The 19,475-nt window shown below is 40.1% G+C and overlaps 1 protein-coding gene across 1 annotated transcript in view; it reads right to left on the minus strand.

Annotated features, from left to right (window-relative positions):
- The window catches only part of rxfp1 (relaxin family peptide receptor 1), a 68,133-nt gene that overhangs the window by 1,722 nt on the left and 46,936 nt on the right, over positions 1-19,475 (minus strand). The window contains exons 7-17 of the mRNA XM_069670260.1: positions 19,115-19,186; positions 18,824-18,895; positions 18,581-18,649; positions 18,325-18,396; positions 18,053-18,124; positions 13,114-13,185; positions 11,833-11,904; positions 10,368-10,439; positions 8,797-9,026; positions 1,078-1,488; positions 713-931 (exon numbers count right to left, since the gene is read on the minus strand). Coding sequence (XP_069526361.1) covers positions 713-931; positions 1,078-1,488; positions 8,797-9,026; positions 10,368-10,439; positions 11,833-11,904; positions 13,114-13,185; positions 18,053-18,124; positions 18,325-18,396; positions 18,581-18,649; positions 18,824-18,895; positions 19,115-19,186 — 1,433 coding nt within the window. The remainder of the gene's footprint in view (positions 1-712; positions 932-1,077; positions 1,489-8,796; positions 9,027-10,367; positions 10,440-11,832; positions 11,905-13,113; positions 13,186-18,052; positions 18,125-18,324; positions 18,397-18,580; positions 18,650-18,823; positions 18,896-19,114; positions 19,187-19,475) is intronic.

Below are 19,475 nucleotides of genomic sequence, written 5' to 3' on the forward strand. Positions count from 1 at the left end.
CACCAGGTTGTGTTTGTAATGGATTCTGCACAACACTAAATGGTCATTGGGGTTTACACTGTAAGCTTTAAACACCAAAAACTGGCTACAGCTCAATGTTCTTTATACTGTGATTAATACCTCTTAAGCAACCCATTAAAACTTTGTGGGAAAACGCCACCTATACTGCTTAGAAAGTGCAATACTCCAGAAGTATCACTCTTCAGTGCAGTCATTTTTCTGATGGGTTGAAAATCGGATCTGAAAGTCAGAGGGTGACTGTGCAAGCAGTCAAAATTAATTGACTCCACTAGCCCCCAGAGTCAGGGCAAAAAAACAGGATGTCAGAACACATTAAAACCGACATAATACCAAATGTGCACCATAATCAGCCTCTCTGGGAGGGATCTTTATCATCTGTATGTTAACAGTGAAAGTTTCTTTACCAATTATTTATATAATCCTTTGTCATGCTATTGTGTCAAAAGTTCAGATGGAAGTGGATTAAGATGTAGAAGCTGTTTCTAGAACTTTCTTCTGCCATTTCTGATTGTATTTGTCTGACGTGACCCTTGGAAGAGTTTGAATTCTATGAATGTGAATGTCAAGCACAAAACAGCGCTACTTTCTCACAAAAGAGTATCCTATTAGCGCCACACTGAGGGTGCACATTCTAAATCTGTAGAAAATCAGTCGATATTTCCTTTACAGGGTTATAGCACTTCTACTGTACCGGGAATCTCCACCTGCAGCAGTGACAGGATCTTGAGGACGAAAATGGGGATCCAGCAGAGGGAGTCGGTGATGACGATGGAGAAGAACCTTTTGGCGATGGTCACCTCTTTCTTGATATGGTTGCTGTATTTGGTGGTCTGAGTGCCTGTTCTCTGGATGTTATAGAACATGCTTGCATAGGATAGGACAATGATGAGGAAAGCCACCAAGTTCAGACCTGCAGAGAGATATTTGGTCAGATTCTGCATTGCAATACCACAGCTATAGCTCATTTGTGCACAGTGGTAGATATACCAAAGATTTAAGAGAACAAGTGAGCAAAGAAAACAATCAGTACAGCTCATAGTAAGAACAAAATCTCACCCAGGAAGATGACGATAGAGTAAACATGAGCCCAAAGCGTCTCTGGCTGCTCAGAGTGCAGCGGGAAGCAAACCCCATTGGTCCCATAGAAGTTCCGAAAAAGCCCCTTGCAGGCCAGCGGCAGGAAGGCAACAATAAAGCCAAATACCCAGATCCCGAGGAGGATGGTGACAGTTCGTCGCCACCCAGGCGTCAAGTACTTGAAAGGGTAGACGATGCAGATGTATTTCTCCAGAGTGAGGTACGTGAGGAGAAGGACTGACACCTCGGTGGACAGCATGGCCAGAGAGCCGATGACCTGACACTGACTGCTGTCCATCCAGGCCTGAGCGTGCCGGTTGTACTCGCCGCGGAACTTCAGATCGTACGCGCCGATCATGAAGAGGTAGATGCCCATGAGCCCGTCTGCACCTGCAAGGAAGAGAGCTGTAAGTTAACATGAAAAACTTCACAGATGCAATGAGCTGTTTAAACTAACTAATCTTTTCTACATCCCGACCTTCAACACCAAATAAAGACACAAAGATCTGATCAGACGTCTGACGAAGCTGTTGTCTATCAAGCAAGTCGTGATGACATTTCTACGAATTGAGAAAAGAATCAAAACAAGAAGAGAAAACTACTTGAAACTAGATCTGGAGTTGGATGTAGCCAATTACCTGAAATCCATGAAAAGGAACCACGGCCAAACAACTAGATAACGTCGTGATTAATTACAGCAAAGAGTGCAGCATCTATCTTTGTTGTAATGACAGAAAAAGACAGAAAAATCAACCTTTGCATGAGATCAAATATTTCTGTACTGTGCTGCCTCTTTTACAAGCTTGATATGTACAATAGGGATGCATAAAACCTGTAGAGAAAGCGTTCAGAAATTCAAATCAGTATTCGTTATGTCACACTGTGCAGTGTTTCACTCAAGCACAGCTGGGTGTTTGATCTGACGCCTGCAGAACGGCTCAAACATAATAATAATAAAAGCCCTGCTGACAATATGCATGTAGAATTCTAATCAAGGGATGTTACCTGCCAGTCATTTCCCGATTGCACAACACTCCGGTGTATAAAATTGAGTTTTGCACAAAAGGAATGCATGTGTGGGTTGACACAAAAATATGGCTTGTATTTAAATAAACAATTGCTTGTTGAATGTTGTGTGTATACTGTATTTGTACCTCCAGAGATACAAATCCCTTTAGAGATTTACTGCAAGCACACAGAGACTTTTGTAAGCTGAAGGTTACATAGTGTGGCAAAGAGAACGAGAAGTAATGGGAGATTTATGTTACAGTTTGTAACATGTATCTTTAAAGCAAAGCTAAATTAACTAGTGTCTCAGGAATTAGTAAGTGCACTTATTTTTGATTTCTTGCCAAGAGTTACATGAAGATTGATACCAAACTCAAATCTATGTGGTATATGTATGTAGTCAGAGCCAGCAGCCAGTTGGCTTAATGTAGCATAAACACAGGGAACATGCCAACCACTCACATATATTTCTGGCTATGTATAAGAATACAAACATTCGGGGTTAAGGTTATTCAGATTCTTCAGGAGATTTTATGTTACAAGATTCCCAGGGACCCACGGAGGATTATGTGCCTGGGCCTGATTCCCAGTGACATGATTCAAAAGAAGAAAATCTACCTCCTCAAAATCCTGATACTTGCATGTAAAAAGGCAATCACAAGGATCTGGCTAAGAAGTGACCCTCCTGCACAGTGGTTGGACATAGTAAAGGTTGGAAAGACTGATTAATTTAAGGACCGACCCAAGGACCATGCTGGGGAAAAAAGGAAATATGATGGGTCCCTGTTCTGTTTATGTTTGTATGTACAGTATGTGTCGGGTTTTCTGTGTACTTTATGTTCTGGTTACATAGAGAGAATAAACAACCTCCTGTTAACATTCAAGGCCATCCACAACCTCGCCCCCCCCATATCTGTCCGACCTCCTCCATGTTCCCACTCCCTCCCGCTCCCTCAGATCCTCTTCCTCCTTACACCTGTCTGTCCCCTCCGCCCGTCTCGCCACTATGGGGAGCAGAGCATTCAGCCGCTCTGCTCCCCGTCTCTGGAATTCATTACCACCCCAACTCAGAAACATCGATTCATTCCCCGATTTTAAATCACAACTCAAAACACATCTGTTTAAATCTGCCTATTCCACATGACGCTAATTGCTTTGTCACTTTTATTGTTTTTTCTCTCTCTTTTAATGTGTATTTTGTGTGTGTGTGTATATATATATATATATATATATCTATGTACGGTGTCCTTGAGTGCCAAGTAAGGCGCCTTCAAATAAAATGTGTTATTATTATTATTAAAAAGTAAAAAACAAGTGTTATCAACCATCCTGGCTTGGTACAAATGCTACAAAACTTTCCTTGTATTTTGCTTGATTTCCAGATCAATCTAACTTTAGTCTTTATGCTAAGCTAAGCTAAAAAAAATCATCACCTGCCCTCTCCCCTCCCTTGAGGATATTTACAGCGCTGCCTTAGAAGAGCGCACAGCATCCTTGAGGACTCTTCCCACCCTGGGCACCACCTGTTTGAACTTTTGTTTCAGGGCAATCAAAGCACAAACAAATAGGCTGAAAAAGGCCAGAGCCATAGCTGCAATCAACATTAACATTTGAACACCTGAACATTAACACACGAGCAAATGTGAAATACAAGGGTGTGTGCAATACTAAGGAGTGTACAAAGTGCAATATTGTTTTTAATTGTGGTTCTTTTTTGATCGGATTTTCTGCATCGGTAAGGACAGCCATCTAATTTCATTGTACTGTACTCATGCACAACAACACAACAAAGGTCTATCTATCTAATTGGCTGCTGGCTGAAGCTTCATATTTAGAGGACCGACTTGAAAGTGGTATAGATCTTGTCATCTAACTCTTCTTTTGATCAGTAAAAAAAGCCAAACTAGTCCTTTAAAATTGCACGCCTGTACTCTGGAGGGAATGGATATCTTTACACATGAGCAGGAACATGCTGAATGTCTGTGGCTCAGGAAGCAGAGCATCTTTAAAGTTAGTCAGAAGATCTGCAAAGTTTAAGTGTCCTTGGACGATACTGAACCCTTAATTGCTCCCAAAGACTGTAGGCTATACGTGTTCGTGTGTGAATGGCACATAGTGTAAAGCACTTTCAGTGTTTGGAAGTGCTTTCCATTTCCCATGATAGCTTTGATCTACTGTACTTGTGCTTTAGATGACGAGAGTAATACTTGTATCGGGGCTTGGACTGTACATCTAGAGGACTCCACATTTCTGCGTGTATGCATAGATCTTCTTTTCGTCTTTTAATCAACAGATCCTTTTTCCTCCAGCTCGAGCCCTTTGAATAAAACATTTCAAACTAAAAACTCTTGCCTACAAAGATCTAAAAATAAGACAAATGATGAATACATCTCAAACCCACACGTTTTTCTCTCTTAACACCTACTTTCTCTGCCCTCTGCAGATTAATCGCAATGTTTTTCTGACACTTTTCAAAAGCAGGAATCTAATTTACAACCTCCACCCTCAGAACAACTCGACATTTCTTCTTCAATCACTACTTAATGCTTCGTTCTTTGATAACAAACCCTCCTGAGAGTAATTCCTTTGACATTGGTACATATCTGATGATGATAGCACACGGTATATCGTCATCACGGACTACCTTTATGATTTGTAATGGGACATTTTATTGGACAGCCGAGGTTTAGCTTTGTTGTGGATATGATATTCTCTGACATTTGGGGTTGACATATGCCGATCCATACTTTGTGCCTGCTCAGCTGCCTTGTAGCTGTCCTTCTCTTATTTAGTTATAAGGTCTACCTGCAGTGCTATATATGAAATCCCAACGAGTGCATCAAAGTGTAAAAAGTTTAAAGCTGACCTCTGGCTGACTCAACTGGGATCAAAGTACTCTCTGACACAGGGCAGGCAGGATACAGGAGACCAGTACTGAGCTGATTTAATAACTTACAAAAATAGAAAAATGATTGGAGAAAAACAATTAGTGTTGAGAAAGAAAAGGTTAGATACAGAGAAGCAGAGAATAATGGGTGACTCATGTGTGAAAGTCAGCATGTGTCTAACTTGTTAATAACTTCTTTCTTTCCAGACTCAACCTCTTTTTACCTTTTAATCACTGGATTACAGGCAACATTCAGACACGTACCGCTTCCACAAAGACATTATACACTGTTAGGCTACCATGAATATTATCAAGAGTTTTTCTCTTCTGTTAATTACCTTAAGCTCTGTTTTTGTCTGCTTTCAGCCTTTTGGAATCTGCGTGATGCTAAAAACAATCCCCACTGACATTATAGTAATGCGTTTGAAAAGGTCAAGTTATTAACCAAGTGAGCCCAGAATGATAATGCATAATAACCATTGTCCTCCCCACGGCTTACTTTGTGATTGTACCAGGAAAGAGAGCTGCATAACATAATAATTCTGCTCTGCATATTGTGAACTCTTTGATCTCAGCTACACAATGTGTTGTTAAAGGTGGGAATATTATGCTAATTTCAAGATGGTGAAACCTGTGGAGTATCTTAGCATAGTTTACAATTACAATCCTCATGATTCTCACACTGGTGGTCTGTGCAGGCCCTCATACAGCCTCTGCCGGAAAAAAGTCAGCTCTGTCCCAATTCAGGGGCTGCGGCCTTTGAAGGAGGCAGTCTACAGAGGATGTGCCATCCATAGGTCCACCTGTGTGTACCGCTAAAGCCGAACTGAAATGAGACGGTCTGGTCTACGGAGGTTTGCCTCAGCCTTTCCCGCCCATACCCTTGCGTCAACAAATGGCAGACTGAGCTGCTGGGTGGGCGTGTCCTTGAACTGTGCCATGGGCAAGAAGGTCTGCTGTGTCTTCAGCAGATGCCCAAATATAGAGTTCCTGCAATTTGTGACATCACAAAGTGAAGCTAGTGGAGAAGTCTGTCTGAAACCTGGCATTCATAGCAGCCTGCAGACTGAGCTGAGAAACCTTGGGATTACGCCAACATACTTTTACCTACAGATTTGAAACTTCACCCATGTTTAGTATGAACATTGAACAGTATATCTTAAAATGTGAAACAGCATTATTTTTTCTGACAAATGTTGATCTTTTTCTCTCTGTGCAGGTAAAGTTCTCTCTTTGGGAATAATAAATGTAAAAATAGTGCACACAATCTGGTTTTAGATCCATCTATTCCAGCTAATTTCCTTAAAAGATGAATTTTTTGCTTTTTACTGTCTTTAACAACATATTGTGATGAATCAATGTTCCTCCTGTGACTGATAATATAACTCTTGAAACCCATACTGAACGCCAATGTCAAGCCAGCATGCCAACAAATATGAAGGAAAAGAAATTGAATGATTTGAAGCATGAGTGGCTGCAGCTCATCTCAAACTTTTATCTGTGCTGTGTCGGTGTTTGCTTTTTATTTTCCACCTGTGAGTAATAATATCACAGTGACACCAGTACTGAATAACAAACAGATGCTAACCAGCAATATGTGAGGAAAAATGCATTACATGATTTTAAGCACAAGTGGCCGCATCTTATATCAAACCCCTCGTCTTCTATAATCTCCTGTCTTTGCATGAGAACACACAGTTGTTATTTATCTCAAACACCACACTTGGTAGACAGATTGAGGTAAGTGGACAGCAACCATTTAATCCAACAAAGCCCAGAGTCTCCTCATAAATTCTGCTTTATCTCCAAATGCAGGGTACACACTATCGAGATGATTTTGGGCCTGATTCCCCCCTTCCGACAAAAGTAAGTTGATGGTTTCCTGTGGTGTGAGGTTTGTTAAGAGTGATTTTACTTCCCCCGATCTGCTCGGGAAGAACGCTGTTGCCACACAGATTTCAAATCATAAATATTAAACCTGTTCAATATTTACGATCCGATATCCTGTTGTCCGGGAGGAATCCTGAATCATTTTCTTCATGAATTTTCAGTAAAAAGTCCAAAAACTATTCTCAACAATTCTTCCTGCATGTCGTCCGCCATGTTTGTTTACTCTAAAGTCTCATTTGGCTGCGCGAGATATTGCGAGATTTCCAGTTTTACAATTCGAGACCCTGGTTGTTGGTGAATTAATCTGTTAGTGTGTGGTTGTGCTGTTTGGGTCAGTAGACTGTATAGAAAGATGGACGACATGACAGCTCCCTATAAGTGAAGCCAAACCCTCTCTATTGCCCCCTGCTGACTGGCTGCAGTATAGGTCATAAAGCCCGCCTCCTCCATGTTAGCAGATGGGACATGAGTCAAACTATAAAATCAAAATACATGTCAAATACATTTTTCTCAAACATGGTTTCTGTCATTATAGTTAGTTCTTATCATGCTGATTTACGTCCAAGTGTTCATTTTTCTGACACCTTAAGTTTTAATTGTTATTTGATGCTGTCAAAAGGATGATTGACAAATACGGCTCCTGCAGCCGATCTGTTCCTGATTAGCAGAGTAGAGGAGGATCGGCGAGAGGAGACGTAACTACAACAATCACTACAGTCATTGAAGTTTCCATATCTGTGAACGTTAACCTCAGACCAACACAAGAAGCTGTTACACACACCAGGGTTTTTCCCGGTAATTTAAGTGTCTGTTTTGTTAGCGGAAGTGGCTACAGCGGCTCCACGCACTGATCTCTACTGCGCAGACTCTGGCTCCAAATAACGTCACCACGACAAGATGAGCGCACATGTCACAGGGGCTATTTTGGCTTCAGTTTCGTACAATGAGAGTAGAAGGAGATGCATCTCCCATCTATATATACAGTCACTGTTTTGGTCATATTGTTTCTCTCCACACACTACAGGAACAAAACTGTTAAATCTGTCAGTATTGGTGGTCATGTGTTGGGTCTCTCACATTTTCAGCATCTGTTGAGATTTTAAAAATCTTTCAGTGTGGGCGAGGCTCAAGGAACACTCTCCCTGCAAAGCGTTTTTCTTACTGTGAAAGAAAGTCCTTCAAAAAGCTCTCACAGCTCTTATCTGAATGCCATCACACATCTAAGCAGTAGATAAGGCTGCATATCCAAACACCACACTGATACGCGTCTCATATAAGCCGTTGCATTCATGTGAAGCATTTTTGGAACCCCCTCTTGCATCTACTGCAAAGAAATAGCAAAGAAGAAGAAGCAACAGTCAAAATGAAATTTAGACACAGTATATTTGAAGTGTCTCAGGGATAACTTTACATCTTTATATCTGTACACAAGTCAGTGAAAGTGCTGGTATTTAACCAAACATCCACTTCTCTGCACTGTTTTCCTTGAACAGTTAACGTAATTAGTGTACATTTTCTGCTATGAGCCATTTCTTGGACTTTGTGAATCATTTTAGGCAGATAGCAAATAACACATTTTGAAACGAGATCACATTTCGTCTAATTCATGAGGGTGCTTAATAGAGTGTGTAACTTGAAACACACTGATAAGCACATTGGAAACTTTTCCTACTGAAGTTGGAGGTCTATTCACTTCACAAGCAGGATCATTTTTCACTTCCACTTCTGCGGTTGTATCTGGCATAATTCCAGAGACTCTTATCAGATCTTAAAACTATCAAGCGGTTACAAGAAATATGGTTAAACTTACTCTAGGCAGCAAATACCAACCTCTCCTTCCCTGAGTAACTTTCACTTCTTAGATATACTGTTGGTTATACATGTGGTAATGTTGGTAACTCGATATGACTCACAGCAGAGGGAGATGATGCACATGGCGTGGAGTTTGTTCTCTGATCGGATGTACGAGCGCATGCAGATGACGAAGATGTTGCCGAAGCAGGTGGTGGCAGAGACAACCCAGACGAAGACCCTCAGCACGATGTTGGCCAGCAGGTCCTCGAAGGACGAGATGCCGTCGGTGTTGGGCTTGCAGCTGCGCACGTGAGGGGCGTAGCCGCAGTACTGGAACTTCTTGAAGTAGCTGTGGGAAGAGATTAAAGAAGAGCACTAAGTTTAGCAAAAGATAAATGAGTATAATTAATTAGTGCTGCAGGGTTTTGAGTTTTTACAGGGTCTTTTTATAAGTTTAGGCAGTTGGAAAGCAGGAAGTTTTGGGGATTTTTAATTTGAACTATAAGGACAGAATTGGGGTGTTGATGTTTTGAAACTCTTAGAAATCTTTTTGATATGTCTAAAGTGTCAAGTTCACTCAAAGGCAAGATTTAATTATCAGTTCACCCAAGTTATAAAAAACCCAAATTCTCTTACTGAGCTCCAGTTGTGTGGACAGTTTCGGTGATTTTTGCCCATTGTTTTGATAGCTAAGATCAGTACCTCCACCCCAGTACAAAAAAAAAAAATTAAATTCCCTCTAAGGATTTTAAGACCTTCAAAACAAGACAAAAAGTCTACAGCCATGTTCATAATTCAGTGTTGCTGTGAGCTATATGCTTATGTATCCAAACTAAAATGCACCCAATGGCATCCATCCATCCGTCGCAGGGGGGCTGGAGCCAATCCCAGCTGTCATTGGGAGAGAAGCGGGGTACACCCACTCACACCCACGGGCAATAGGTCACCAGTCACCAGTGAACTTAATGAGCATGTCTTTGGACTGTGGGAGGAAGCCGGAGTACCCTTAGGGAGCCCACGCATGCACAGGGACAACATGCAAACTCCACACAGAAAGGCCTCCTACATCCAAACCGGGGTTTGACCAAGGGAGCTTCTAGCTGTGAGGCGACAGTGCTAACCACTGCACCCCCGTGCAGCCCACCCAGTGTCAACAGTTATTACATTTATCTGTGGCTTGTTCGAGAGTAACAGGGACGTTGTTCCTTTTTAATTCTGTGAGCACCACACATTATCTTCCATCCTCCTCAATCATTGGTGCAGAGGCTAAAATCTCAATCTGTAGTAACACAAAAAGTCTGCATGGCTGGATCGGCTGTAGCTCGAGGTTGTGTCGAATTTATGCCTCTTCCTGGAACCTTTAAGAAACTACAGATTAAAGCATCTTGAAAAGTTTCTTTGATTGTACTGTTAGTTGAAATGTAATGTATTTCCTCTGTGTTGCATCCCTTCTTGTACCTGCATGGGCAGCCTATATATTGAGCTATTATACCCACAGAGAAGATGGATTACTCTAAGCCAGGCGTCATCTTCTTCCAGCTGGAAAAGAAGCCTGACAATCTCGATAAGGCTAGCTCGGGACTTACTGAGCTTTAAAATACCTGTGAAAGGCCTACAGTCAATATGACAGTCCACATCTAAAGCTAAGGATTAACAGTGTAAACACAGAACATGACAATGGAGTACTTACATGTGAGTCAAGTATTTGAGAGGCTCGAACATCCTCCGTTGTATGTTTTCAATTTCTATCCCTTCTATGCTCCTGAAAAAAAAAAAGACACATTGATTTTGTCTTAGTCAGATGCCACACACAAAAGAGTGTATTGATTTATACCTGCCTACTATCGGAAGACTCTTCAAAAGCACTAAAACGGTTTTCACTTTTGGTTCTCTGCACAAAACAGCCTTTCAAGGACTAAATTAGTAACGTTTTTACCAGTCAAAATGTGTTTTCTTTCATTTGTTGGTGCAGATTTCAGCTTTTGTGTGAGATCATGATTCTGTCTCAAAAGAAAAAGTAACATAATATCACACTTGAAAAGTAGAATGTTGAGAAAATAATGATGTCTTTCTAGCTTTTCTAGGTATTTTCATTACATGCTGTTTGTGTTGATCTTTGCTGGTTTTAACCATAGACTGTATAAAAAGATGGAGGACACAACAGCTCCCTAAAAGTGAAGCCAAAACCTCTCTATCGCCCCCTACTGACTGGCTGCAGTATAGGTCATAAAGCCTGCCTCCTCCATGTTAACAGATGGGACATGAGTCAAATTATAAAATCAAAATACACGTCAAATACATTTTTCTCAAACATGGTTTCTGTCATTATAGTTATTTCTCATCATGCTGATTTATGTCCAAGTGTTCATTTTTCTGACACGCTTAGTTTTAATGAGTTATTTGATGCTGTCAAAAGGATGATTGACAGCTCTGTTGACAGATACGGCTCCTGCAGCTAATCTGTTCCTGGGTAGCAGAATAGAGGAGGATCGGCGAGAGGAACTTAAACTAACCCTAACACTACGGCCATTGAAGTTTCCATATCTGTGAACGTCTGCTTCAGACCAACACAAGAAGCTATTCTGCTGTTAAACACTCTAACGTACAGGATATGTGCTTTTTTCCGGTAATTTAAGTGTGTGTTTTGGTTAGCGGAAGTGGCCACAGCGGCTCCACCTACCGATCTCTACTGCACAGACTCTGGCTCCAAATGATGTCACAATCACAAGATGGCAGCTATCAGGGGGGTATTTTGGCTTCAATTTTGTACAATGAGAGCAGATGGAGACGTGTCGTCCATCGAAACAGTCATTGTTTTGATCATATTGTTGCTCTCCACATACACTACAGGAACAAAACAGTTAAATCTGTCATTATATTTTCGGGAAGTTAAGTGTGTGCTTGGTTAGTGGAAGGGGCGGGACATCGTTACCACAGCTTCACCCGCTGATCTCTACAGCGCAGACACTGGCTTCAAATAACATCACCAGAGCAAGATGGCAGCGCCCGTCACGGGGGCTATTTTGGCATCAATTTCATACAATGAGAGCAGAGGGAGATGCGTCGTCCATCTTTGTATACAGTCATAGGCTTTAACACATATCAGGTTTAGTTCCTATACAGGAGTCAGTCTGCATGTAGCAGCGTTTACTTACAATGACTTCAGTTTATGCAGCCTGTCAAAGTGGTCTACTTGGAGCTCCACAATGGGGTTGTACGATATGTTCCTGGAGAAGAAACATGGAAATAATTGTACTTATTAATAACAAGAATGGACACTAGAAGATATGCTTAAGAAAAGGTCAAAGTATAGAAAACATTCACTACTGATGTTTCTTTTAAATAGCTGTGACATCGGTGACATTAGTGGTTACACATGTGATTGTTTATCTCGCCTCCCACAGGCTGACCTTCCTGTCTCTGAATGCCTCGGCGATGTGTCCTTGCATCATTCTTCTTTACTTAAAATCTTGTTATCTATCTGCCACAATGTTTGTTCCTGTTGCAGATCCAGCAAAATCACTGCACACTACCATAAGGTGCAAACCTCATCTCGCTAGTTTTGAAACGTTTATGGTTGGCAGTTTTTCTGCAACAGTCATTAAATATATCTAAAATCAGTAGCGATGTCTTTATTAAGTCTTTTCTTTTGTTAGTGTAATCCAACACAATTTAATTTCATTCAGCCTTACACCATTTAAAGGTCATTTCTTAAACATCACACAGCTCCTTCACAATAAAAGCTTTCATAGTGGGAATCACAGGATATCTTTTATTATGAAGCAGCCACAGGGAATGCAACGTGGTTAGTCCTGACTATAATTACTGATATAATAGAAATATGTATCTACAAAATAAGATAGTTGTGATTTTAGGAAGTTCTTTTGACAGTGACTTCTTTATTTGTGCAATCGAGCAATGAATCTCGAGGGGGTCGGTATAATAAACTGCTAATGAAGAGTTACATACAACAGGCTGCACACTTCCAACTCCTCAACAATATAAAACAACTTTAGTCTGCCTTGTTTAACTGAATTTTTTGGTGGCCTTTTTTTCCATTTTATCACATAGGAAGATAGACAGGAAATGCAGGGAACACAGCGGTTATGACATGCAGCAGAGGGTTGCAATCAAACCGGGACCACTGCTATAAAGACAGAGCCTATGGTGCATGGGGTGCATGCGAACCAGGTGAGCTACGAGGGTGCCTTAAATTGTACGGATTATAACGTTTGAGGTTATTTACATAAACATCAGGTTAATGCATTATTCAATAATATAGCAGGGATAAAGGAAATGAATGGGATTATATTTTGGAGTCACTTATTGCACTGAAATCATATCTGCAATAACAGTAGTGACGTTTCTATTGTAACTGCCTGACAGATTCTAATATCATATCTGTTTGCTGGATATCTCAGTGCAACAGAACTCACAGTTGGAGCAAATCCTCCAGTAGGACAAAGAGATTGGGAGGAAGAGCCACCAGTCTGTTGTTGGATAGATCTCTGCACGCCGAGACAAATCCACATCGGTTCCCCAAAAAACACAGAACAATACACAAACAGTTAATTACAACAGTTTTTTACCTGACAGATGCTTTATTGTTGCACACACACTGAAATCAGCACGGCAATAATTACTTTATAAACTTACTTTCCTCAGAACTTTACGATGCATTTCACACTTGTGTAATAATTAGTCCCAATATCCTATGCACAAACTCTATATTCAGCTGTGTAAATGAAGGCCTCTGTAGAGACAACAACCACAGCTGCAGAAAAGTGAGTATTTACAGGCAATAACAAGTGAGACACACAGCTGTTAGAAAACGTGTCGTGACTGCACGGCATGAAAGTCTGCTGAGGATACACGAAGAAAACAGTTCATCACTTCTGAGGTAAAGCCTGAAAGAAACAATTAAACCTGCACTGATAAAGTATCCAGTAGCTTTAAAAGCTTTTTTTCTTCCTTATCTGCACACTCACATTGTTTTGTGACGACGTCTGCCAACTTTTATGTTCGTTAAAATCTTAATTTCACTCATCAGCGACTACAGTCACAGCAGAAAGGGAATTTGAATAACTGTTATTGTTTCTTTGATTAAAGTTAAGTGAAATGGAAGCCTTGATTCAGAGTGCAACTTAAAGTGTTAGTAGAATAAGCTGATATAAACTGTCACACAAATTAGAAAACTGGCAATTAAACCTTTTATAAATATGCACCAAAACTATGGAACTCAATTTACAAAGCTATAAGCGATGAAATTTAATTAAATATGCATTTATTTAACATTATCGCTTTGTTGTATGCTCATTATTGATATATTTGAATGTTCCTAGCATATTCCTGTTCTGCTTTCTTAGGTCTGTTTTGTTTTTCATTTGATTGCGTGGTTTTTATCACGCAGTATCTGCACCAGGGTTTACATTAGCCGGTATCAACCGTCTGTGAAACTATCATCCGGGATTTCTGGGAAATCTACTCCTACTGGGAAAAACTGGCAAAGATTGGCAGCACAATTCCTGGGTCGAGTGTGGCTGCAGAGCGTGGATTCTCGCTCCAGAACCGGATAAAAAAAAAGCCCTGAGAAAAAGAATAATAACTTGTAAGTTGTCCCAATGGGTTGGATGGCTTCAACTTGGCGAAAGCAGCGGAGCAGCTGTGTTCAATGAAGCCCTGCCGCAAACTGACCTAAACAGCTATTTGACAAACGCAAATTTGGACCGACAAGGCCACTTCTTTTTTCTTTTTTTAGATCTACATTGGCTTCTTCAAGTAGCTTATTTTGAAGCTATTTTATTCAAAGTTAATAGTATGCAAAGACACACATATATGATGATGTCATGTCAAATTCATTAATGACTTAGCCATATATTGCAATTCAAAGTCAGATAGTTTTCCTGGCAGTGTAGCGTAAACTCTGATCAGTACTTTTTTGTTTTGTTTTATTCTCCTGTTTCTTCACTTTATTGTAAAGTACTTTAAGTTAAGTACATTATCTAATTGGAAGTGCAGCTTACAATCCTTTATTAGATATCGAATCACAACTCCAACAATGCAGCGCACCAAAAGGAAGTCATGGCCAGACATCCTTTATTACTCGTCACTCCCAAAGGCTATATTGTTGTCACACGATCGGTTCCAAAATTGGTAAATTTTTCAATACTTTCCAACACCCCCAACCTGTCTGTAGCCCTCAGACCTGAGCCTCTCTTTATTCCCTCTGGTGAAGTTAACCTTTAAAAGTGTCTGTACGGCTCAATGTTTAAAGACAGGCTGAAGAGCTGACCACTGCATTTCTGACCTGATGTTATACTAACAGGCAAGCTGTGCGTTTGTTCGGGACTATTTTCAGCCTAAGACAGAAATGCACATTATGACCTCTAATTTGTATTTACAGCAGCAAGACAGTCCGTGTAAGATTGACCTAAATTATAGTGTGTATTGTTCACAGTAATACAGGGCCATGTCAGCCAGTGTGCTCACTGTGCTCTGTGGCACAGAGGAATCACACATGTCAGGCTTCAGCTACACTTGTTACAAAGACCAATGGGGTGTTGATGAATTTCTCTATGTGGTATTAATTGTCAGTAACAGAATATAATTGGGTGCAATCATTATCCAATTACGGTACAGGACATTTCCATGACAAGCCTCACCTCATGTGCATAGTTTCAGTATTAACAGTTTAGGTCTTGTCTTATTAAGTACATGAGCCTCTAAGATATTTATTGATGTTAAAAATTGTAGCAGAAGTGAATTTAAAACTGATCTCCGACAACACAACTGAGGCAAAAAGGCCAAAATCAATAGAGATTTTAGAAGACCAAGAATAGTTAAGACTCAAGAGACTTTTAACAGCTACAATTGTGTCTGTAAGGACCCCAAATAATCCTGTCAGGCAGCATTAAGACACATAAAAGGAAAGAAACATGGACTAAACACTCAGCAAGGATGAAAGGGACAGTTGTGTGCAATACTCAAGAGTCCGACAAAGATTGGTAAGAGAAAAGAAGTGAATTAAAAACCTCTTCTACTGTGGTTTATCAGTGTAAGAAAAGTCCTGAAGAAGGTGGTGAAAAGATGTCAATTAATAACATAACTAGAAGATTCACAATAGGGGGGAGAATCAGGGTAACTCACGATACGTGGCCCTCGATAACGATAATATCACGTTACAGCGATACATCACGATATCTGATTCACTGAAGAATACAAAATGCCCCTAAAAAGGTAAAGTGCAGGATTAATGTATTATTCACTGCAATCGGGTGTCAGTTTCACAGATTTTTACACAAACTAAGATTAACAACGGTGCGGTGACTTAAATTGGCAGAAAAATAAAAAAATAAAATATCAGTATTTGATTGATATCTATATATTTACGCTACACTGCCAGAAAAACTATCAGACTTTGAATAGCAATATATGGCTAAGTCATTAATGAATTTGACATGACATCATCCTATATGTATGTCTTTGCATACTATTAACTTTGAATAAAATAGCTTCAAAATAAGCTACTTGAAGAAGCCAATGTAGATCTAAAAAAAGAAAAGAGAAGTGGCCTTGTCGGTCCAAATTTGCATTTGTCAAATAGCTGCTTAGGTCAGTTTGCGGCAGGGCTTCATTGAACACAGCTGCTCTGCTGCTTTCGCCAAGTTGAAGCCATCCAACCCATTGGGACAACTTACAAGTTATTATTCTTTTTCTCAGGGCTTTTTTTTATCCGGTTCTGGAGCGAGAATCCACGCTCTGCAGCCACACTCGACACGGGAATTGTGCCGGCAATCTTTGCCAGCTTTTCCCAGTAGGAGTAGATTTCCCAGAAATCCTGGATGATAGTTTCACAGACGGTAGATACAAGCTAATGTAAACCCTGGTGCAGATATTGCGTGATAAAAACCACACAATCAAATGAAAAACAAAACAGGCCTAAGAAAGCAGAATGGGAATATGCTAGGAACATTCAAATATATCAACAATGAGCATACAACAAAGCATAAATGTTACATTATTCACAATTAATGTAGCAATGCTGTGGCATGAAAATCCCAGGAATAACAATGAGGAAAAAAGTAGGTTGGGTTAAGTTAGTATATGTTAGTTTATTTAAGGTTTGAAAAAATATTCTAAATGTTTTCTTCTGCATCATCTCCCTTCATTTGTTTTTCATGCCTAAAACCGCCTGGATGTTAGCGGTTATAAAGTAAAGGATAGCCATAGCTCATTGTGCCTGAAATATGGTGCACATGTGCAAGATGTGAGTATCATGTTAAACTGTCACTGGCAGCAAAGCAGTGACAGCTCTGGTCTATAAGCTTCTGAGATACTGCTTACATCATTTGTTAGTTTATCCTCATTCTGATGACATGAGAGGAAAGCTATATTAGTGTACAAATTGGACATGGCTCCTCCTCAGTGAAGCATGCAAAGTGCTCTATGGACATAAAGCTCCTGTGAGGATTTGTTTAATCATGCTGCCTCTATATGAGCTTAAAAAAAAAGACCATCATAGACAAGTTGGTAGCTGATGGTGAGGCAATTAACTTAGTGCAATATCAGCCTTTTTTCTATATTTCCCACTGGAAATATTCAGGACAACGATATGCAGGACAATATCAGCAAAGAGATAAGAGGTACCACTTTGTAGCAGTAGAGGCACTAGTTCAAAAGTCACAGGCTTACGTAAAAGCAGCAGAATTCATCCACAGGAAACTGTAAACGTCCAACTGAAGTCTAACCTGTAGATTTTGAGAAACTCTACATGATGAAAACATCAATCCAGGATGATTTTGAAGTTATAAAAATTAAGAGGCTCAACCAAATAATTAAGTATCATCCTCTTGGGAATGCAAATGTATTGAGAATCTATAGTGGTTCAGAGATATGTCGCTCTGGAGCTTGAGACAAGTTTGAGACAAACACACCGACTAACTGGAAAAACCTGAACAAACCGAAGGCACAAAAGACCGTCTGCAGGCCTCACAGGTAGTGGGGAAGAAAAAATAAAAGGTCTAGAATAACAAAGTGAAATGTGTTCAATGACACCTTTATTCTAAATGTGACATCAGTAGACTCATGTCATTGAACGGCGTCATTTTTTCTTTCTACACTTGAAGTTTGAAGTCTGTGAATAGAAAGGTTCAAATACTTTGTCAAGCATGGGCCATAAATTTTAAAATGATGCCTTCAGGGACCTTTTTAGTGTGTGTGTATTCTTAAAACTTGTCCCAGTAATATATGTAATGCAACACATTTTCAGAATGAGCCACATTTAATTTGCATGGATTCAGCCTGTTTCTGCACTCTGAAAGGATGCTATATTTTTATTATACAGTTTGTTTGCACAATGAAACAAAATGAGCTTACAATTCTCCGAGCTTTTGAAGGACTGAGAAAGCCTGTTCATGAATATGGCTGATCCTGTTCCTCTGTAACACCCTGGAGAAGACAATAAATAAGACAAAAATAATCATATTATGACTTTTGATCAAACTGCCAGCATTGATTCTAAGCATTGGCTTGTATTTGCAAGCCAATTTTGAGAAACAGAAGCTCATATGGACGCCTCTCACAGAAATTCAAGTGAAAAAATTAAAACTTTTCCTTTGCAATCGTGTAAATAATGTAAATGTACTTACAGAACTGTCAGCATACTGCATGAGCGTAAAGACACATTTCCAATGGCTTCAATGACATTTCCCTCCAAATCGCTGCAAGAACATGTTATGAAATGCACACACACACACACACACACACACACACACACACACACACACACACACACAGGAAAAAGACGTATATAAATAGAGGCCCACCCACTGACACACGCACACATATTCATCAAAAGACATGCCACTTTCATAAAAGCATTTGATGTGTTGACATCCTACTTACAGCCAGTTCAATCTCGGCATTTCCTGACAGATGTCATCCAGCCTCGACAAAGAGTTGTTCAACAGAACCCTGTCAATCAGCGAGACACAATGTAACAAGGTGCAGTGCATTTTCCTTCAGCGTTCACAGGAGGAACACTCATTCAATCTAAACTAACAAACAAAGGCTCTTAGAAACAGAACTTTTGATTGTTTGAGAGGCCGTCAGAGCCGAGGAATATAGAAAAAATTAAATAAAACTCACAGTAAGACGAGGGAGTTCAGTCCTGAAAAGGTCAAAGAGGAGATCTGGTGGATATTGTTATTTTCCAGGATCCTGTAACAATAAAACCAGTTATATTTAAAGCCTCATTTGTAGTATATTCATTCTTTGTGATGGATTATCTGTATGCAATAACAAGACAAACGTGCAACAAAAAGAAAACAAGTTCTACTTCATGAGTAGGAATTATTTATCACACAACTGGAAATGTGAAACATCCTAATAAAGTATGCATGTAGCGGTTTATATTCTTTTACAAGAGAAGAAACGTACAGCCACTCCAGCTTGTGCAGGTCCTGGAACACGCCCGGCATCAGGACGGATATCTTGTTGTAGCTCAGATATCTGAGAGAGGAAACACGTGTGAGAAATGTTGCTGTTTTTTCCGGTTATTTGATTCACTCCAACTTCAAATAAATGATGATGGAGTTTCTGATTGTGTTATTGTTGAACATGATATTTTGAAACCACAGGTAATAATCTGTTGCTGTCACAGTCTTCATCCATCTGGCACAGCTTTCCATCACATTATGGAGCCTGACTGCAGGGATTCACTCCCATTCAGCCCCAAGAGTTTAAGAAGTCCAGTATAGATGTGCGATAAGGCCTGGCTCACAGCCAGAGTACAGAGGAT

The sequence above is a fragment of the Semicossyphus pulcher genome, unplaced genomic scaffold (genome assembly GCF_022749685.1).
Source record: "Semicossyphus pulcher isolate SPU_LCO1_2020_fin unplaced genomic scaffold, fSemPul1.0.p SCAF_2, whole genome shotgun sequence".
Taxonomy (NCBI): Eukaryota; Metazoa; Chordata; class Actinopteri; order Labriformes; family Labridae; genus Semicossyphus; species Semicossyphus pulcher.